Raw genomic sequence first — 23,462 nt, forward strand, 5'->3', positions numbered from 1 at the left:
GAAGTTAATCTTTATTTTTATTAAATTCTTTGCCAGGAAATTTAGAAGACAATTGAGTGTGCAGGTACTGACACAACAGTTAAATTATATTATAACAGCCTCTGGGAAATATTAGTAGAACTCTCTGCTAGAGTTGAGATTCTACAGCAAGCAGCATCCCACTCTCCTGAAATGCCAGTACCAAATAACAGTTTTAATCATTCTAGCAGCAGACAGTTTAATGGGGGAGATATCATATTCTGCTCCAATGCCTGTATTTCAATTGCATTCTATTAATCCATCAGTGTTAAGGAGAAGATCCCATCAATATAACAAAGTTCCTAGACATCAGAAATGTTTTATTAAAAATTTGTGTGATGGGTGGAAATACAAGCTGCTCCTTCTCCCTATTGCCACCCTCTCTAAAACATGGCAAACACCCAGTCCATTACTAAAACAAAGAGGTGGGAGAACTTTGAAGGTGAAACCATTCACACAGCCTCTCAGCACAACAAAGCCAGGTGATGTTCATGGTCAATAATCGTCCCCACGGCTCACGACTTCTTTACACGTTGGGCGAAGCAAGATTGTGTGTTCAAACTGTGCTGTGTACGAGCCTTTGATGTCACACAGTGGAGGGTATGGATCTACTATCCCCAGATCACACAGGTTCTTCAAGGCCATGAGGTATTTGCTCTCACCCAAACGGTCTAGCCATCGACGGCAAAAGGCAAGTGTCCCAAAGTTCTCATTGATAACATTCAGGAGATGCTTTGCTCGTGGAAGTCTGAACAACAAAAAACAAACAATTCTGAATAATTTGCTTAATTTGCAAGTTTGTCAAATCAATTCAGAATCACTGGACAAAACTGAAGCAATTGTTCACCATCAAGCTGTAAGTCATTCAGTAACAAATTAACAGCAGAGATCATCAGCCAGCACTTCAAACTCTTCACTGTCAAATTCAAAACTTTCTCTCTACAGCACAGTCTGAGATATAGGTGCAAATGGACTAGTTTTAATACTGTTATTCACTCAGCCCCAAAATTTCCACCTAAATTCCTATCTTGCTGAAAATTAAGCTGCCATAAAACCAACGTTATTGGGGATTTCTGAAATTTTTTTCAAGCATATTTTTTACATTGAGATTTGTGTTGAACTGTGATAACTTTCAGTTCATTATTTGTGATAATACAAAATTATCTAACAAGCACAATTGTAATAACATGGATGAACTTACTAGCTTTCACCCATGTTCTTGCACCTTATTAACAGCCCCTTCCAAAGCCCAATGAAGTATATAATTATTGGAAAATTCAAAAGTGATTAATTCATTGGTCTCAGCCACTGTCAGCTGGAGTGGATAGAAGCTGGAGGTCAAACTGGATGCTTAACATTCCAGTCATTTGCAGTGGCTGACCAATTTTGAGTGAATTGTGCTGGACCACTCTGCAACTGAAAAATGGATTCTTTGGTTTATAAATGAAATCAGATGAACACGCTCATACTTTTAATATTTAATGATAAATCACCAGTTGATTATTACTGCACAGCCAACATTGGTAGGTCATTTCTAAACAATCCAACAGAAAAATGGAAGACTTAAGATAAATGTCAATGGCCTGACATGTAATTACAGTTCCATGTGATACAAAGATTTTGTTTTTGGAAGTCAATTAACCATGGTCAGCAATTAATTTTGTCTGTCAACACCAAAATTTAACAGCTAAGGATCCCTGCAATAAACAGTGAACTTGTGATCACTGTCTCGTAGGATAATGTCAGATCGTCTTTCGAGAGAGTGAGCTCGCAAGGTGACAGGCCTCGGTGGGGTACCTGGTAGGGCTTTGAAAACCTGTGCCAAACAAATGGCAAATATGCTCAAAGACATTTTCAATCTCTCATTGCTACTGTTGGAAGTTCCCACCTGCTTCAAAAGGGCAACAATCGTACCTGTGCCTACGAGCAGCAGGGCGAGCTGCCTCAACACTATCGTGCAGTAACACTCACATCTACAGTGATGGCTTTGACAAGTTGGTTATGGCTAGAATGAACTCCCTTCTCAGCAAGGACCTGGAACCATTGCAATTTGCCTATTGCCACGGTACAGCAGATGCGACCTCATTGGTTCTTCATACAGCCTTGGTTCACCTGGACAACACTAATACTTACGTCAGGCTGCTGTTTATTGACTACAGCTCAGTGTTTAATACAATCATTCCTACAGGTCTGATCAAAAAGCTCCAAAACCTGGCCTCTACCTCCCTCTGCAACTGGATCCTTGACTTCTTCAATGGAAGAACAGTCTGTGCGAATCCGAAATAACATTATCTGATTATTATCTGAATGGTGGCCGATTAGGAAAAGGGGAGGTGCAACGAGACCTGGGTGTCATTATACACCAGTCATTGAAAGTGGGCATGCAGGTACAGCAGGCGGTGAAAAAGGCGAACGGTATGCTGGCATTTATAGCGAGAGGATTCGAGTACAGGAGCAGGGAGGTACTACTGCAGTTGTACAAGGCCTTGGTGAGACCACACCTGGAGTATTGTGTGCAGTTTTGGTCCCCTAATCTGAGGAAAGACATCTTTGCCATAGAGGGAGTACAAAGAAGGTTCACCAGATTGATTCCTGGGATGGCAGGTCTTTCATATGAAGAAAGACTGGATGAACTGGGCTTGTACTCGTTGGAATTTAGAAGATTGAGGGGGGATCTGATTGAAACGTATAAGATCCTAAAGGGATTGGACAGGCTAGATGCAGGAAGATTGTTCCCGATGTTGGGGAGGTCTAGAACGAGGGGTCACAGTTTGAGGATAGAGGGGAAGCCTTTTAGGACCGAGGTTAGGAAAAACTTCTTCACACAGAGAGTGGTGAATCTGTGGAATTCTCTGCCACAGCAAACTGTTGAGGCCAGTTCATTAGCTATGTTTAAAAGGAAGTTAGATATGGCCCTTGTGGCTTCAGGGGTCAGGGGGTATGGAGGGAAGGCTGGGTTCTGAGTTGGATGATCAGCCATGATCATAATAAATGGCGGTGCAGGCTCGAAGGGCCGAATGGCCTACTCCTGCACCTATTTTCTATGTTTCTATGTTTCTATGTAACATCTCTACCTCAGATAATCAACACTGGTGCACCTCAGGGGTGTGTACTTAGCCCACTACTCTACTCCCTCTACACCCATGGCTGTGTGGCTAGGCATAGCTCAAATGCTATCTATAAAGTTGCTGATGACACAACTATTATCGGCAGAATTTCAGATGGAGATGAAAAGATGTACAGGATGTCACAGCAAAAACCTTGCACTCAATGTCACCAAGACCAAAGAATTGACTGTGGACTTCAGAAAGAGTAATACGAGTGAACACGCGCAGGTCCTTAGAGGGGTCGGAAATTGAAAGAGTGAACAATTTCAAGTTCATCTCTAAGGGTCTATCCTGGGCCCAACATATCAATGCAATTACAAAGAAGGCAAGAGAGCAGCTATACTTCATGAGGAGTTTAAGTATGCAAATTTCTACAGATTAACTGTGGAGAACATCTTAACTGGCTGCATGGCCCAAGGGGGGAGGTGCAATGCACAAGATCAAAATAAGTTGCACGAAGTTCCATCATAAGTACTGGCCTCCCCAGCATCCAGAATATCTTCAAGGAGTGATATCTATATACAGTATATTTACTTACTGTAATTCACAGCTTTTATGTATTGCAATGGATTGCTGCTGCCGAACATTAAATTTCATGACATGTGCTGGTGATATTAAAACCGATTCTGATTAACAGATTTACCTTATTGGTACATGGCCAACATCAAAGTTCTTCATATAATGTGAACAGTCCATGTCATCGTGAACAACTCCTTTCCCTGTGCTCCCAAATGTCTCTATTGCATATACTTCTCCTTCCTAAGTGAATAAAAACATAAGATATCTAAAATTTAAATCTCAACGACGACAGTCAAATGACAACTCTCACCAAGTTACGTGTGTGCACACTGCACAGCCTTGCTTTTTCTGTTCTCTTTCTCTCTCTCTGTCCAGCTTTCCTGCCGAGCCGCCATAAATCTCAATTTAGAGCACTGCTGGACCTGCCTCCTGGTCAGGAGTGCTTCATTCGCAATTTGGAGAGCGTAATTTAAAGAAGCCGGCATCCCGGGAGCAAAAGAGAGCGCTGCTGGAGAGAATCAACAGTTCAAGAACCGCACTAGTTTCTGTATTAACAGACTTGTAGTCTCGGTGTTGACCTGTGTTTTCGTATTGTCGATTTTGGGTATTGGATTACTCCCTCGGATTTGGTTACTCTGAATCACTTCTGTAAGTACAGTAAATAGACAGCAAATAGAACAGTCTGTGTCTGCCTTCTTTTCCCGTCACAAACACACACTAAAGGTGGACTTGTTTTTATGTTGCTTCCCCAACACCCCTAGATTAGAGCCTACAGGGCTTCTCCAACACCCCACAATGAATGTATGAATCCCAACCATGTGGACATTACTTATTTCAATTTAGAAAACCATAGAAACTACAGCACAGAAACAGGCTTTTTGGCCCTTCTTGGCTGTGCCGAACCATTTTCTGCCTAGTCCCACTGACCTGAACACGGACCATATCCCTCCATACACCTCCCATCCACGTATCTGTCCAATTTATTCTTAAATGTTAAAAAAGAACCCGCATTTACCACCTCGTCTGGCAGCTCATTCCATACTCCCTCCACTCTCTGTGTGAAGAAGCCCCCCAATGTTCCCTTTAAACTTCCCCCCCCTCACCCTTAACCCATATCCTCTGGTTTTCTTCTCCCCTTGATGTCTATTTACATGTCTTGAACCATCAGTTTATGGGCATTTTAGGTGGAAGTTCTTCTGCCCACTCACCAACACACTTGGCCCCTTGCTATAATGTGGCAGTAGAATCTAACAGTCTTTGTGTGGGGAAGCAGCCTTTTCCAGCAATATACTTCAGTCCATGTGATACCCGAGAAGGAATGGGGTTCTGTCTCATATAAGTAACTTTGAGCTGGTGTTTTCTTAAAATACCCATGTCTCCCAGTAAACCTGGAAACAGAGCAAGCTGTGCACCCTTATGCACCCCTCTAATGCCATTCTTACAAAAAGAATTGGTATTAATTTGGCAAATTAGATGAAATTCATTCAAATTCTTATGGCAGTCAAGGAACACTTTGAGGTTGCCCGTGAGTGATAACCCAAAGAAACTATCAGGTGATACCTTAAATACCTTTTTTTTTAAAAAGAGCTTTACCAATGATTAAGTTGTTATTTAAAGATAAATACTTAACATTCTAAACCTATACATGTTGATTTCTTGGTATTTAATGCTGGCTCTGCTTAACTGTCCATGACTTTCTTGTACAGATAATTCAACTGTGACAAAACAGGTACACTCCTAAGAAACACCACATTATAGAAAGTAGCATTATAGGTTGTAGTAACAACAAAGGACAGATTTAAACAGGTTTTCCCAATAGCGCTATAATCAATGCAGCCTGTGTGATTCAAGTAGAGCTTCCTAACCCATCAATCACATAACAAATTCACATTATGGAAATGCACATTATAGCTGAACTACCTGCAATGCCTTAATAATGGTTTCCATGATTCTCACAATGACAGACATTAGGCTAATCTATAGTTTCCTACCTTCTTAAACAATGCTTTCGTATTTGCAGTTCTTATATTTGTAAATCCTCTGACTTCTTCAGAACTAGGGAATCTTGACAAATGATAACCATGGTTGCAGTCACTTTCATTAGAACCCAGGACTTCAATCCACTGGTCCCAAGGATTTATTTACCTTCAATCCTATCAGTTTCCTAGTACTGTCTTCTACTGAAATAGTTCTTTCTTTTGATTTTTCATCCAACCCTTATTAATCTGTTATTGCTGGGAGGGTTTTGAGGGGTTTCGAGCCAAAGTAACAAAAAAGCAACAGTGCCAGTTTCACTCCAAAACCAAAGTCTCCTGCCAGAGACTATTCAACCCACAACTCATTTCAACGGAACATCCCATTTCCCTTTTCAATGAAAAATCACATTTTTTCCCCGACGGCCTGTTCCAGCAGCTGGTACCATAACTCCAGGCTGCCCACCAACACATGGGTTGGATTGTTCTGCAGGGTTCTTAAGCCCACTTGCCTAGAAATAAAATAACCTTAAGGTGTAATGGGGGTAACTTATCAGATGATTACCAACTTAATCAAGTACGCTGAGAAAATGAATGAAGAATAAACTTGAACTTCACCTCCATTCTGGTTGCTTCACCACCTTTGACAATTGGAACTGTTTTCCCTGCATGTATTCTGTATTGTCCAATAGAATGTCCATTTAGGTTGCGGATTGGTTTTACTGTTAAGATAAAAAAAAAAGTGAGAATGAACTTCTTAGAAGATGACGGTCTAAAGTAGAAAATCTTTGCAAGGATAATGCGATACACCTTTGAAAACAATATATTAGCCAAACATTAAGAACAATTCAAAACACTGAGAGGAGCTCAGAGTTGCTGAAGTACGATCCCATGGGCTGACACCTGCTCTAGTATAGTTGAAGGATTCAACTTGTCTCAATGCCACCAATTAGATGGTGGGAAAAAGGGTTCCTATGCTATTCTAAATACTCAGCCAATTTAACATATGTAAAACCAAGATGCTGGAAATCAGCACGTCAGGAAGCATCTGTGAAGAGAAGAACAGCATTAACATTTCAGGCTGGTGACCTTTCACGAGATCTGGGAATAATTTGAGAGAAATAGGTGTAATGATGCAGAGAAAAAAAGATACATTTGGTGCTGTGGGGACAGGAGTGAGAGAAAAATGATGAAGGTAGGCTAGAAGGCAGGTGACGATGTTTTAAGAGAAAAAGGCCAGTGGGTAGATGACCTATTAAGATGGTATGACCATAATATATTGGAGCAGAAATCTGCCATTCAGCCCATAGAGTCTGCTTCATTATTCAATCATGGCTTTTTAAAAACTCTGATCAGTTGCCTTCTCCTCGTAACCCTTAATTCCTTTACCAATCAAGAACCTATCAATCTCTAGCTTAAATACACCCAATGATTTTGCCACCAACAGCCTTCTGTGGCAACAAGTTCCACATTCACCTGCATACTTTGAAGTTTCATGTGAAGATCCCATGGGAAATGGAAGAGTGGATCAAACCATCCTGGAGAAACAGTTTTGTAACGAGGCAGAGGAGGATGGGGAAGACATCACATTGAAGATGTTGGCAACTGCCGAATTCTGTTGCGATGGAAGGCAAATATGAACTACTATAGTTCTGAGAGCAGGATGAGGAGACAAGATGAGAAGAGCAGCAAATGGAGTTTGCAGCCTTGACAACCTCAGCAGATGGAATCTAATATTGAGGAGAAAGGCATTGAAAGAAGGCAGCAGAGAGAAACAAGAGATTGGGAAACAGGAGAATGAAATGGAATCCTTGCAGAATGGGAGGAAGCAGGCAGATAGCCCTTTGTTAGTGGGCTTCTAGTGAATATAAAAATGAAAAGGAGAATCCAAGGAAGGAAAGTATCAAAGTCAAACAGCCTAACATAGACAGTGACCTGATTGCAAACACTGTCTATGTGGAGTATGCAGGTTCTCCGTGATCATGCGAATTTCTTCCACATGCTCCCGTTTCTTTCTACAGCTCAAAAATGTGTGGGCTGGTAATAACTGGGCACTATAAATTAGCATGTTGGTGAATGGTAAAGCCTGGGAGTATAGGGCTGAGTTCATGGAGAGTGCAAGTTGCAGTAAGGCAAGGATAGATAGCCTGGGGTAGTCTTAGTCAAATGAGATGCTGGAGATACCTTTGCTTACTACAGATGAGACAGGCTGGACTGACTGCAGCAATCTGTCCTCAGGCCAGGCGAGTGAGACCTTTGTGGTGAGACTTCTCAAGAAAGGTCTCTGAGGTGTAGCATCCCTTTACAATGGGGTGCCAGAGACATACGAGATTAAAGTAACTGAGGATGTGAAACATACCCAAAACTAAGGCTCTATTGTCTTCACTAACTTCAAAATATGATTGGCTGGCTTTTCAAAGTTTCGAATGAACACCTCTATTGTAAATAGCAATTGATCTTACAAGTAAGGAATTGAAACATATACAATGTACAATGATCAATATCTGTCACTGATAAACCAATTCTGTTCAGACATGAGAACAGCGTGGGTGACAAGGGCCCATGCTGTTCTCCTTTGCACAAGTAAAACAAAGACGATGCTTCAGTCAAGAGTGCGCATGTTACTATCAGCAACAAGTCACTTCAACAGAAGTATCAGAGGAACCAAATGGCAGGGTGAATATTAAAAAAAAGTACTTGATGGTCAACACAGACTCAGTGGGCTAAAAGATATATTTCCATGCTCTACCTCTCCACAACTCTACACTCAAACCATATATTTAACCGATACCTTGGTATGTTTTGCCATCAATTTCTACTTCATAAGATTCCATGACTTCCTGAATGGATTCCCCAATGTCACACAGGCGAACATCAATTCCTGCATTCTAAAATAAGAGAATCATTCAGATTAATGGCAGATGAAAGCATCAGATTTCTATCAAATACAATGCTTGAATGGCTCAAGCTGTTTCAGAGAAGCTTGGCTGTAGATTCTTGGCGCAATCCAGCTTCCATAACAATTCCACCAATAACAGAGTATCACTTGGGGGGGAGGGGGGGACCCACATCTGATAGAAATCTGAAATGCTGGAAACAGTAAACATGTCAGGTGACATGTGGGGAACTTTCCAATGCAGGCTCCTGACCCAAAACATTGACAATTCCTTCCCTTCCATCCCCTACAGAGCTTCAAAACCTAACCCCCCCATCCAAGTTCCTCTAACAGTTGGTTTCTACTTCATATTCAAACATTTGTGGAATGTCTGATATTGAAGGATACAGGGATTATGCAAGAAAGTAACCCTAAAGTAAAAGATTGTCCATGAACAACAGAGCAAGTGGAGGTGTGTTTTCACCTTTATTTCTTAGGTCCTATTTTCCAAATGGAGACTGTAAACTGTCTTTTTGATTTCTCATCAGTTCACTAATGATACTTGCCAATTACCTCCACAAATTAGGGGACTTTTCCCTTTCTGGGACTTACTCATGGTCTACACATCCTCAGGAATATGGAGAAGGACAAGGGGAAGATTTCCTGCCTTTAATCCATCAAATAGCCAAGGCAATGCCATAGGTAATTTAAATGGAACTGAATACCCCAGGGAAGCCAAGGTAGGTTGATGGATAAGACTTAAAAAGATTGGTCTGTGGAAAATATTTGCAGCACAAAAATATAGGAACAGAAAGAGGTCATTCAGCTCATCAGACCTGCTCCAGCATTCAGTGTAATCATGTTGACCATCTTTATCATTTCTTCCCCTTCACGAATTAAACTATCTACTCCCTATACTATATATAATGATAGCCTCCAATTCCTGTGATAGAGAATTCCACAGATTCATTACCCTTTGAATGAAAATAAATCTTTCCTGCTGGGGACTGGGTGACTCCTTGATCCTGACTCTCCAGCCACTGGGAGCATACTCTATCTTATCTGTTTAAACCCATTAATTAAAAAAAGATAAAAGATTAGCTTTGTCACATGTACAATAAGTCACAGTGAAATGCATTATTTTGTGTTAACGACCAACATAGCCTGAGGATCGTGCTGGAAGTTGCCACGCTTCTTGTGCCAACTCAGTGTGCCCACAAAATTACTATCCTAACACGCATTCCCCTGGAGTACGGCAGGAAACCGGAGCACCTAAAGAAAACCTCCAGTCATGGGAAGAATGTCCAACTCCTTACAAATACTGGCAGGAATCGAACCCTGATCAGTGATAGCATGAGATCCCTCTAGTTCTGCTAGACTATGACTACAGACCTAACAGAGCTCATCTCTTCCCAGTCCTGCCATGTTTGGAATTAATCTCGAAGACCTACACTGCTCTTTCTCACAGCAAGAACATCCTTCCTCAGATAAGGAAACCAAAGCAAGATGGTACAACTGCAGCAAGGTGTCCCTGCTCCTGTACGCAAATCCTCTTCAAAGGACACAAGATTTTTAAAAATTATTTACATATAGTACAGTAACAGGTCCTTCCGACCCAACAAGCCCATGCCGCCCAATTACACCCACTACCCACATCTTTGAAATGTTGGAGGAAACCCAAATAGTCATGGGGATAATATATACTCCTAACAGACAGTGGCAGAACTGAACCCAGGTTATCGGCACTTTAACAGTATTATGTTAACTCCTCTACTACTGTGTAGCCTCAAATGTGAACACTATTATACCACTAGCTCACCTGACCTGTTGAACAGAATTTTTAAAAATCACTTACCTTGATACCAGTATTAGTGGCATCTCTAACAGCTTCTATAAGCTTGTCATATTTGGGGTTAAAAGCAACTGTGAAAGCGCAGTCAATAATATGGCCTGTAAAAGAGAAAGGTCAAATTACGCATTTAGCGAAATCAAATCGCAGGAAACTCAAACATTTTAGAAAGTCCAGCTACAAGAAAACCAGACTAACCATTGATGTGGGTTCCAAAATCAATTTTGCACACATCATCATACTGTAGGACAGTTGGGTCTCCTGCATTCGGTGTGTAGTGGGCTGCACAGTTGTTCAGTGAGCAGCCTGTTGGAAACGCCAACCCAGCATTCAGTCCATCTTCTTTGATCAACTTACGGGAGCAATCTTCAAGCTTTTCACTGTAGAAATGAAAGCTTGCCATTAGTATCATCTCCTGGTCTGCAAAAGATGCGTTAGTAGCTCGGCAAATTCAGGTTGAAAGATGTAAAGAAAAATATTGTGACTTATCCAGAAGATCAAACAGCCCAACAGATCTACTGTTCATCTAGTATGTTCTAATTTTGTCTGAATTTTAGGACATTTTTTTCTATTTAAACTGAAGGATAACAGTGTAAAGTGTACATTAAAAATAAATAAAATGATTTTATAATGTTGTTTGCAGAGCCAGTCAAAATGGAAACAAAAGTCAGCTGCAGAAACCTAAACCCGGCTTCCAGTGAACAGCCAGTCAAGCGTAGTTTATGTCAACCTGATTAACTTCTTGTTCCACTATCATTTCAATCAAAATTTAAAGTGTAATCTAAATTGACAGCTTTTAGTTTAAGAAACAGAACGGCATGGTAATGTAGTAATAAAGCTAATGAATCAATAACCAGAGCATGAACTATTGCTTCACATACACAATACCAACCCTATATATATCTGTGTGCCAAACCAGTATCAGAACCAGAACCAGAGTTAATATCAGCAGCATGTTGTGGAATTTATTAACTTTGCAATACATGATAAATATAGAAATAAAACTGAATGACAGTAATTATCATGAATATTAATAGCTAAGTTGAAATAAGTAGTGCAAAAACAAATAAAAGCAGTGAGGTGTTCATGGGTTCAATGCCCATTTAGAAGGGATGGCAGAGGGGAAGAAGCTGCTCCTGTGTGCCATGAACAATGATCATAAAACTAATATATAGATGTCACAAATATGCTTCAAGAAAGGACATCTTTGGGGTCAAATTCAAATCTTCCCAGAGTGGCAGGATATGTAAACTCAAGTAATTAAAATCTGTAACAACCTAATATGATTAGGTTATACGTTAAATGTAATAATGAAAGTATCAGACACACGTCTCTGAAAAACGTCTGCCTTTCTTGGTCTGCTTCCCGCTCCAGACCCACATTTGAAGGCACCACCCTCTATAGTGGTCTAGCAGCCAAAGCTTTGGGACTAATTAGGAATGAACAGCTCATGCCAGCCTTATCAGCAAGGTTCACATTGCTTGAACAAATCAGCTGCACCCACAGCTCATCAACAAGTTTATATGTGATGACATTTTACTCACCAGATCTCTATCATGGTCATCCCCGGCTTGAGCCAGCTCCTAACATATTTTCGAACTTGTCTGTGAGCTTCAGCTGCTTGTCTAAAATCATTCCAGATCTCCTCGCTGGCCTGATTTAATGCCTTCTTTTGCTCACTAGTCATGCGCCAAGCAGAAGTACGCCTTAATGTTAGAAGTGAGAGGAGCAAAGGTTATCAATCTCACCAAAACAAAGTCAAGAAATACTAAGAGGCAAATCTAAGAGAACTTCCAAATCCTTATAAAAATAGACAAGTTGCTTCCAATATACTTGCATAGATCTTACGAATCAAAACACAAGTTTCCTGAATACTGCTCACTGCCCCAAGTATGAGTTGGAATTTTTAATGCTTATCCTCATTTCTCTAAACACAGAAGAAATACAATGTATTTCTCAGATTGTGGAACGCTAATTCTGTACTGAGCAAGAAAAACACATCAAAATAATGTTAAGAATCTCCACTTCAGATACTAAATTTCCATATTACAATATAGTTGCCCAAATCCAAAGCATCTCTTTGGTCTCTTTATGGCCGCGTGAGTTTATCTCAGTGACATGTGTTCATGTACATACAGTATGGCATACTTGCTCCACTGCAAGCAAAATACAGTGCATGACTGCAAATACAATTAAACACAATGAAGGTCTAAACAACCTAGACCTGACGATGATAATGCACCCAAATGGACTATTTGTCCGCTTGACAACACATTCTTTCCCAATTTTGGAAAATGATTCAATCTTCAAACAGGAACCTGTTTCAAAGGTTCAATAAGTTGGAGTGGTTTTCTGACTGATTGGTGTCTCTACCTCTAAATTTTGATGGGCAATGTTTATCTGAGAAGTGACAGTCAGGGCCAGAATAAACGCTACTTGCCAATTACATAAAAAACCCCAACCTCAGAATCTGCTGTATCCACAACAGTACCCTGTGTTTGTCATTAAGCAGCTATTTACAATTTGTTTCCAGAATATTTACAAATTGTTTTAGGGATGTGGAGCTTTATTTTTCAACATAATGAGTAATCTTAAAATAAGCATTTCCTTAACATATTCAGTTTCTGAAAACTCTACTTTCGATCTTCAATAACTGATAGATGTTCTGATGACCAAGAGACCAGCACCATCCCATTAAAGCTAGCAATGAGCTCAATTATGTGACAGTCCTTGGAGTGACCTAGTGACTCAAGTCTGATTGCAAGCTAAAGTTCAGGATGTAGAACAGAAGGTAGGACAACCACTGAGTACATCATAGTGCATTTACCTAAAACAGTGAGGCAAGTGCATGAGATATTACACACAAGGAGTAATTTGTCTAGTCAAATCCATCCCCACTCATCCTGATTCTCTGCACAGTAGCACCGCAGATAGTGCTGCTGCTTCAGGTCCTGGGACCAGGAGTGTGAGGCTCTTCCCACATCCCAAAGGCATGCTACTTGATAGTATACTGTAAATTACGTCTTGTTTAGGAGAAGGATAAGAAAAGTCAGGAGAAGTTGATTGGCATGCAAGAGACCAGGCTACAGGGTCACAGAGGAAAAGAACGATATTGATGAAAGCTGGCATATTCAATTCAATAAGCCATTAGAAGTACTACAGTCCCCACCACACTGTGACATTCATTTTTTCCCCATTTGCAAGAATCTGAGTATCAAATTTTGAGTTAATTAGTCCTTTTATGAGCTTCTTTCACCGATTTAAACCTGCATTCTTGCGTCCTATTTTTACAAATTTTTAAGAGAGTGGATTTTGGATTTACATTTGCTTGCCCTTTATTCTTCTTCTGGGAATGAGATGCCAACAGCAGTAACAATTAGGTGGTTAAAAACAAAACCTCCAAGCATGAGCGAGCACTAGAATCTCAAATATTTGAGAGTAGATTTCTTTGGAAAGAGGGTGCTTAAAGGAAATTCACATTATAAAGATGTTTAGGGCTGGTGAGCAAGGAAAACACTGAAGGAGATTAAATTGTATATAATATGTGATACTCAGCTTGGGAATGCAGAACACAAGTATTGTAAATAACCAATTAACATCCATCCTGATGGCCTTCAAAAATAGCACAAAATGTGGTGCTATTGAAATAATCAATACAACATACTAATGCAAAAGAACTTACCCATCCTGTAATGGTGGATATTCACATTCCTGTCCTTTAAGATATACACCAGAAGGAAACAACTCACAAATGGGAATGGAAGGAGGATCGGTCTGAACTTTTGCTGTCATTGATAAAAGCATTGAGGACAAGGATTAGTGACTATAACAAACACCGAATTATAGTAAAGTCCATCCCCATTATTTAGTTAGATCTTAGCCAATGTGTGTCACTTCAATGCCTACATTACCTCTGCACACATACAATCCCAAATAAAAGTTGATTTCAGCTTTAAAATTTTGAATTGAACCTCAGCCTGAGCTGCCTTTTGAGAAGAGAGCTCCAAATATCTATTATGCTCTGCAGGAGTTGCATCCCACATGCTGCAGAAAGTTGCACACTCAGCCAGCTCCTTCCCCAGGAACTAGCCTCCCCAGTATCGAAGATACATTCAAATAGTTTTGCCTCAAAAAACGTGGCATCCATAATTAGGACCCTATTACCCAGGACAGGCTCTCTTTTCAATACTACCATCAAGGTAGTGGTATAGGAGCCTGAAGACACACACACTCAACATTTCAGCTTCTTCCTCTCCGCCATTATGAATGGACAATGAACTCATGAACACCACCTCACTATTTTCCCCCCCTTTTTTTTGAACTAATTTTTTTTGTAGTACTTATTGCAATTTGTAGCTTGATTATGTATCAAGATATTAAACTTGATTTTGACATCAAATATCTTAGTTCACATTTTAAATTTCTGTCATCTTGCTTTGTATTTCCACTCCCCCTTCCACCCATGACAGTGGTGGAAGGGACCCCTGACAGGGACTGTGACTCAATGTTGACAGTGACATGGAAACAAAGGCTAAAAGTGCATAATCTCTAAATGAGAGTAACACACCGGAAACTCAGCAACTATCCATGGTGTACTTAAGCAGGTTCTAAATACATTGGACTCTGGTTAATTGGGACACTCCAGGCCAGTACATTTTGGCCCAATTAAACGGCTTCCCAAATTAGCCAAAGTTTTATGGTGACAGTTAAAAAGGTATTAAAAAAAAGACAAACTGAGTAACTGATTATGTATTTAAATAAAATCAGAACAAATAACAATGCAATCAATACTACTACAGTACTATAAAACTGTACAGTTTTAGTTTCCTAATAGTTATTGAAGGAATTCAGCCAGTGTACACTGGCACATTCTTTTGATTGGCTGTAAATGAACAAAATCACTGCAGACATCTAGATAATGGACTACCTTCATACAAAGCTGTTAATGATTGCATTCTCCTAATCTTCACTTTCCTTGTAACTTTGAAAATGATTGTTGATATCTTCAATTTATTTGTAGTTCCTAACTTGTAGTAATGCAATCATTTCATTTTCACTGCCAGCCATTCTGGCATCTGCAAGCCTGAATGCTTGACACTACAGTGAGCAAAACAGTTCTGAATTGTCTTGATGCTTATTTCTCGCCAAGTGTCAATGACAAAAATCACTGCTTTTTGAATAAAAAAAGCAACTGACACGACTTAAAAACTTAACTTTTAAGTATGGTCTAATGGTCTAGCATCCACACAAGTGCACATGCCTTATGCTAGTCAGAAACCATTCAGCAAGCTCCTGTTGCAATTAAGCAGCATGGTGTGCCAAATAAGCAACTGGGAATCCCAGCTATTTGATTAGTCTTTTTCTGTCCCAAATAAGCAATGCCCCAATTAATTAATAGCCTAATTAACTTGAATCCACTGTATCTATTTGGGTAATTTCACCATCTCTACCAGTTTTTCTGTAGGAAAACAAAAGTAGCAATGTGAGTTAACTATACATCTTACCAAGGGCAAGGACTTCCTTAGCGGGTTATAGAATAAAACTGCAGCTTAAATGACATGGGCTTCTCACTTATTATGATGCTATCTTTTTGGAGATAAAACATCCAACTCAAATATAGTTTATTTTAACATAGACTGACAGCATACATTTAAATAGTACCTTTGACACAGAACTACACCGTACTCCTAAGACAGGTGGATGCCTAGCTAGAGTACGACAAATTAGTAAGATCAAAACACGGTCACAAATGTCAGTTTTAGGAAGAACTTCAAGGAATTAGAAATTGGGTGAACAGCACTGCACAAGACCTGAAATAATCTTGGACAAGAAATAGAGTGGAAATCCAAGGAAAACTAGAAGTTGGCAAGTGATTTAAAGGCAAGGGTGACTTTTTAGAATTGGTTAAAAACTGGGAATTCAGTGTTATGACGGGTAGAGTGATAAGAAAGGTTTGACACAGAATAGGTTTGGACCATAATTCTGACCAAATTATACTACCAAAATTTACCCAAGATTATAGATATGGTTTTTAGCAGTCATTTTTAATCAGAGTCAAGGCAACTATCCTGCAGCATTGAATTGAATTTATTACTTACATCCTTCATATACATGAGGAGAAAAAATCTTTGTTACGTCTCCGCCTAAATGTGAAATATGCGATTTATAGTAATTTGTAATAAACAGTATGTACAACAGGACAGTCAATATAACATAAAAATACAATTGTATCAGCATGAATTAATCAGTCTGATAGCCTGGTGGAAGAAGCTGTCCCGGAGCCTGTCGGTCCTTTTGCAAGCATTTAACTGTCTGCAATAAATGTTCGCTTTGCTTCAGCAGAAAGGTTCTGTCAACCTGCCCATCTGCTGTTTAGTCTGACATGAACCAGAACGGAACTGCTTAGCAAACTCCACAGATATGTCCATCTGCATCACAAAGTAATTATGAATTTCCACAAGCTTTTAACTACGACAAAATAGTTAGTTTTAACTTTTTTTTTTACAAAGTTGGAACAACTCTTGTGGAAAAAGACACAAATCAGAAACAATATTTGGCTGAAACAGGCCACTTTCAGTGTCTACCCTCCAAGGGATCAGTACTCTATCTCCTTTTTCCTAGTTCTTTCAACATCTATTTAAAATTGACTTCAATCTCAGATCATCTTTGCTGCAGTTCCAAACTCTGCTCATGCCTTCCTGTGTGAAAGCCCTCTAAATACTTCACGTCCTATGTGAGCTGTACAACCAGAGGGGAGAGGACTCTGGATTTGATGTACGCTAACGTTAAGGATGCATACAGCTCCTCTCCCCTCCCCCCACTGGGAAGGTCAGATCACAACCTGGTGCATCTAAAACCCTGCTACATGCCTCTGGTGAAGAGTAAACCTGCAACCTCGAGGACAGTGAGAAAATGGTCGGAGGAGGCTTATGAGGCGCTCCAGGGTTGTTTTGAGGTGACAGACTGGCAGGCATTCTGTGAGCCTTATGGAGAGGATATTGATGGGCTCACAGAGTGCATCACTGATTACATCAACTTCTGTGTGGACTGCAATGTTCCGACAAGAACTGTCCTTCGTTATTCAAATAACAAGCTATGGGTGACAAAGGACATTAAGGACATCCTGAACGCTAAAAAGAGGGCGTTAGAGATGGAAATAGGGAGGAGCTGAGGGCAATACAGAGGGACCTGAAAGCCAGGATCAGGGAGGCTAAAGACAGGTACAGGAGGAAGCTTGAGTGGAAACTCCAGCAGAACAACATGACAGAGGTCTGGAGGGGGATGAGGACCATCACTGGGTTCCGGCCAACTAGCAACAGAGGAGCTGAAGGCAGTGTGGACAGGGCCAATGAACTTAACCTGTTCTTTAACAGATTTGACATTGTGACCCCTGCCCATCCCCCACGAGCCATCTGTTGTCGGCCCCCAACCAACACATATTCCACTCTCCCCTCCTACCCCTCCTCACAGTCCCCCACCCTGCTCTCATGACTATACCCCTTCCACACACGAAACCACCACGGTGGGCTTCACAGCTGAACAGGTGAGAAAACAGCTGAAACATCTCAACCCAAGCAAGGCTGCAAGACCGGATGGTGTCAGTAACAGGGTGCTCAAAGCCTGTGCCCCTCAGCTATGTGGAGTACTTTACCATGTATTCAACCTGAGCCTGAGGCTCCGGAAGGTTCCTGTATTGTGGAAGATGTCCTGCCTCGTCCCTGTGCCGAAGACGCCGCGCCCCAGCGGCCTCAATGACTACAGACCGGTGGCATTGTCCTCCCACATCATGTAGACCCTGGAAAGACTTGTTCTGGAGCTGCTCCGGCCTATGGTCAGGCCACTTAGATCCCCTCCAGTTTGCCTACCAGCCCCGACTAGGAGTTGAGGATGCCATCATCTACCTGCTGAACCGTGTCTACGCCCACCTGGACAAGCCAGCGAGCACTGTGAGGGTCATGTTTTTTGACTTCTCCAGTGCGTTCAACACCATCTGCCCTGCTCTGCTGGGGGAGAAGCTGACAGCGATGCAGGTGGATGCTTCCCTGGTATCATGGATTCTTGATTACCTGACTGGCAGACCACAGTACGTGTGCTTGCAACACTGTGTGTCCGACAGAGTGATCAGCAGCACTGGGGCTCCACAGGGGACTGTCTTGTCTCCCTTTCTCTTCACCATTTACACCTCGGACTTCAACTACTGCACAGAGTCTTGTCATCTTCAGAAGTTTTCGGATGACTCTGCCATAGTTGGATGCATCAGCAAGGGAGATGAGGTCGAGTACAGGGCTACGGTAGGAAACTTTGTCACATGGTGTGAGCAGAATTATCTGCAGCTTAATGTGAAAAAGACTAAGGAGCTGGTGGTAGACCCGAGGACAGCTAAGGTACCGGTGACCCGTTTCCATCCGGGGGGTCAGTGTGGACATGGTGGAGGATTACAAATACCTGGGGATACGAACTGACAATAAACTGGACTGGTCAAAGAACACTGAGGCTGTCTACAGGAAGGGTCAGAGCCATCTCTATTTCCTGAGGAGACTGAGGTCCTTTAAGATCTGCCAGACAATGCTGAGGATGTTCTACAAGTCTGTGGTGGCCAGTGCTATCATGTTTGCTGTTGTGTGCTGGGGCAGCAGGCTGAGGGTAGCAGACACCAACAGAAACAACAAACTCATTCGTAAGGCCAGTGATGTTGTGGGGATGGAACTGGACTCTCTCACGGTGGTGTCTGAAAAGAGGATGCTGTCTAAGCTGCATGCTATCTTGGTCAATGTCTCCCATCCACTACATAATGTACTGGGTGGGCACAGGAGTACATTCAGCCAGAGACTCATTCCTCTGAGATGCAGCACAGAGCGTCATAGGAAGTCATTCCTGCCTGTGGCCATCAAACTTTACAACTCCTCCCTTGGAGGGTCAGACACCCTGAGTTGATAGGCTGGTCCTGGACTTATTTCATAATTTACTGGCATAATTTACATATTACTATTTAACTATTTATGGTTCTATTATTATTTATGGTGCAACTGTAACGAAAACCAATTTCCCCCGGGATCAATAAAGTATGACTATGACTAAATAACGTCCCCGATGCAAACAGAATCTTAGATGAAAGATGTTTTAGTCCCTTTGATTACAACATAAAGTCCTTTCCCTATATACACATTCTCATAATTTTAACCATGTTTTGAAGTCACTAGAAACTCCTGTTCAACGAAAAGCTCTCATTTAATATTTCCAGGCAATATTCTAGTAAATAAGCATTGCCCAATCTCTATTATACAAACTTCCCATTTGGACTTGAACTTTTGAACCGCCTGTACGACCTGGCATTTTTGTGGTGTGAATTGAAATCTCAAAGGTGCAGGACAGTTGCAGCATGGCGTGTACGACCAAACTGAGGTGACAGGGTCCATGCCCGAGAGCAGGGAACTAGCTAGTATTTTGGCTATTTCTAGAGCAGACTTGGAGGTGATTCAAAGTGTCAGAACTGAGGCAAGGCCCAGGCCCAAGAGTAAGGAACAAGCCATTGTTTGACCAATTTAAGAATGTTTAGGGTGTCGGGGCCAGAGGCAAGGGACAGGCCAGTATTCAGCTTGCTACTAGGCGAAGTTTACTCATCTGTGCCAAATTGAGTGTGTGGCCTGCAACTAACAGGCCATAAGTACTCTTTTCCATAGATACTACCCGGCCTGCTGAGTTCCTCCCACATTTTGTGTGTTGCTTCAACCTGAAATGTTAATTCTGTTTCTCTCTCCACAGGCTGATGTGCAGAGTGTTCTGCAATTTAAGTGTGCAGTTTTGTTTTTCACATACACAGGCAAAGGGGAAGAGGAGTTTCTCAAGTTAGATAAAGGAGGGAGTAGAGCAAAATGCTTGGCCTGCTCAGATAAAATGGACTTTGTACTGTATGTGCAATGTATATCTCATCCAGTTGATAGTACTGCTGCAGCAACATGTCAGATTCATCAAAAATCCACTTACGTCCTTTCTTCTTTTTCTTCTTTTTCTTTTTCTTGGCTGTGGAACTTTCACCTTCACCATCTCCCTCTGTTGGGTAAATTAACAGGCGCGCTGCACTTTAGTGTAATGTATTAAACAAGCAATCACAGTTAAGTTCCTTTCCTTCCACAGCTTACTTGCCTTCTTCACCTTCTTCTTCTTTCTCCTTGTCTTCAAGCATCTGCTTTTCCAGCTGTTTTGTTACATCATCAACTCCCACAGATTCCTTTTCGTATTCATTTTGGCCTCCTTCAAAAAAAGCAAATTTCATAGTTATAGTACAACATAGATGAACTCCCTTCAGCCCATTGTGCCTATGCCAATCACCATGCATATCTATATCACAGTCATTCCATATGCCTCTATGCTCTACTTCGTTACCAGCTTGAGGAGATTTGGAAATTTCTCTTATATAAAAGCAGGATCATAAACTGCAGAGGGCAAAAGCTGAGGAATCTTACAAGGAAAACACTGCGGAATTGCGGAATGATGCTAGGAAATCTCCAGTGGACCCTGACATCAGGTTTGGGAGTTTCCATCTAGTCCTGAACCTGTTGATACTTACAAGTGCAAATGCTGGCACTTTACAGAAAACCGAAAACTTCAGAAGAAATTTAAGACGTTTCATTGTTTGGAAACAGGTTTCAGTAAACCATTTTAAAAATTTCAATGCTTACTGCAGTTCCATGATGAGAATGAACTCGAACTCCAGTGAGTTACAATTTCAGATCATGTCCCATATAAAATACAGTAATCTATAGCAACAATAACCCTTTTAGAATTTGAAGTAGGGCAGAAAAAATGTACTGGTTTATAGTTTATTTCATACAATCTTATACTTTGCAGATTTTATGCTCTGAAACAAAAGCACTCAATATTCCAATTAATACTGTAAAATCTTACTAGGAAAATACATTAAAAACACTAAGCTTCATTACAACCATCTTTATAGGTAAGATCAGATGTAGTTCAGAGAAGAGATGTAGTTCACTTTCCTTGAAAGCTACAGTATGTTAAGACTTACATCTACTTGAGAGGCAATGATTGAAACAAAATTGAGAGGCATGGGAAGGGTGAATATGAAGAGTATATTTTCTCTTGCAAGTAAATCGAGACGTGTATTCCCAGATACAGGCAAATGAGGCATCTTTGGTAATTCCCTACTAAAATGGCATTCTTAACAGAGATGGAATATTACTATTACAGTGGTAAAAGAGCACTTGATGAAGCTGGGATGAAAGGTTACTGTGGGTAAATGGAAGTGGTAAACAACACAACCATCATCTCATTAAATGATAGAAGAAGCTTGGAGAGGGAGGGGTCACATCTGCTTTAAAATTGAATGATTGTAATATTGCAGCAAACTACAGCACCCCTGCTCTGAAAGTAAACTAGCTGGCACAAACTTGGCTTTTGAATCTGAAATTTTCCAACCATATAAGGAAGTGAGCACAGCAGACTATGAAAGTCCTGTCTTATTCTTCCCTGAGTCTCCATTGCAACAAAAAATCGCTCTTGCCACTTCTACAAGGAGAGGGAAATTGTAGTATGTATTTAATGGTCTGTTTCGAATAAGAAGAGAAAGTAAAAGTAATTGATTAATGGTGTACTTAGATACACAAATGTGTAAACTGCAAGTACCTTTTCTATTCACCCTGTTGCATATGACTCACTTCGACTGTTTTCTATTATAGAATTCCAACATGTACAGAAATTATTTCATTTTTGTTCAGCTTTATTGACATTTTTAAAGCTCTCTTCAAAAGTAGCAAGCCTTTAAAACCGGCCCTGCCATATCTGAACGTGGTTTCTGAACATGAAATTGACTCAACTATGTCAGCTTTAAAGCAACCTAGCCTATACACTACAATTTTATTTAACTGACAAAGATTAGATGAAATAGGGAGTTTTAGTTATAAATCTTTTTACCAGAGACGTACTCTGAAAATCGCAGTAAATGGTCAGTAGAGTAAAAAACGAGTGCTTTCAGCTTATTCCATCTTTTACTTAATACCTACAACACAGACAAGAGGCCCAGCTGGGCCGAGGCAATATTCACGCACCACGAACCTTCAACCACCCCGCCCATCTAAACTTATACACTTTAAGAACGTTCCTACTTTCCTCAAAAGAGCTCCCACGTCGTAAAGCTCCTTATCGGTGGCAACTTCCACATTTAAAGAGTGGGTAGATTGAAAAGACTATACGGGGGAGGGAAGGAGGGGAAGTGCTGTGAGTGTGCACTAGGGTAGGATTTCACATACTGGGCACAGAAGCGTAAGGACACTATGGCTACAGGGCCTACTGCGACATCAGGGAAAGGGCAGAGCAGTACAGTAGTGCCGCTCGGCTCCGAGTGCCTCACATGCCGGCAGGGCCTACACCCCTCCCGCGCCATGCCTTACCACCCTTGCCCTTCTTTTTCTTCTTCTTTTTCTTTTTGATGCTTTCCTCAGCCACCTCGTCGTCCTTCTCCAGCGGGCCGCCGTTCACTAAGTGCTGAGCTTCGGCCACCTTCTGGCCTCCTCCCTCCCCGCCTCCTCCACTCTCAGCCTTCGCCGCCTGTTCCGCCATGATGGGGTGGAGAGCCACAGCGCAGGCGTGGGCGTCGTGACGTAGCAGCCACGATACAGTATAGGCGTGGGGGGGAGACACGTGGGCTTGGGGCTGACGTCACCCGGGCAGTGTCAGCCGGGGTCCCGGGACCTACCGGGTACGGATGGCAACCGGCCCCTGCTGGCAGACACAATAAATACACGGTTGGTACGTAAGGAGCAGAAGTCCCAGGCAGGGGCAAGGCAAGGGTCAGTTTAATGATGGGGAAAGTTGGAGGTTGATGTAAGGTCAGGAAGGGATCATCAAAAGAAAAGTACATTTGAATTTGACCTATTATATGCCTGTATTATTTTCACCCAGTAGAACTGCTAAATATGCAACGAATGGCCATCCCGAGGTACCTTCTTCCCCGGAGATACATTCTGTCACAGATTCTGTGTTTCACTACATTCAAAGCAGAGGCACAAGTGGCTGTAGAAGCTGGCATCTGGATCAACAAGCTAGAAGCTGGAAAAACTCAGCAGATCAGGCAGCACCTGTGGAATGACATGACCACTCATCAG

The 23,462-nt window shown here is 41.4% G+C and overlaps 1 protein-coding gene across 2 annotated transcripts; it reads right to left on the bottom strand.

Moving 5' to 3' along the window:
* metap2a (methionyl aminopeptidase 2a) lies at positions 1–22,990 on the bottom strand. Of its 2 annotated transcripts, none has more exons than XM_063072257.1 (11): positions 22,752–22,990; positions 20,485–20,592; positions 20,326–20,391; positions 14,024–14,126; positions 11,886–12,047; positions 10,540–10,721; positions 10,348–10,442; positions 8,409–8,505; positions 6,236–6,339; positions 3,769–3,884; positions 1–766 (listed from the first exon to the last, which is right to left on the bottom strand). In XM_063072257.1, exons 1-11 carry the CDS (start codon positions 22,915–22,917, stop codon positions 514–516), a joined length of 1,452 nt encoding a protein of 483 aa, XP_062928327.1. In that variant the 5' UTR covers positions 22,918–22,990; the 3' UTR covers positions 1–513. The 2 variants fall into 2 exon arrangements, with proteins under 2 accessions (XP_062928327.1, XP_062928326.1); XM_063072256.1 differs by having other exon boundaries at positions 22,749–22,932.
* Positions 22,991–23,462: the final 472 nt, after the last annotated feature.

The sequence above is a fragment of the Mobula hypostoma genome, chromosome 20, assembly GCF_963921235.1.
Source record: "Mobula hypostoma chromosome 20, sMobHyp1.1, whole genome shotgun sequence".
Lineage (NCBI taxonomy): Eukaryota > Metazoa > Chordata > Chondrichthyes > Myliobatiformes > Myliobatidae > Mobula > Mobula hypostoma.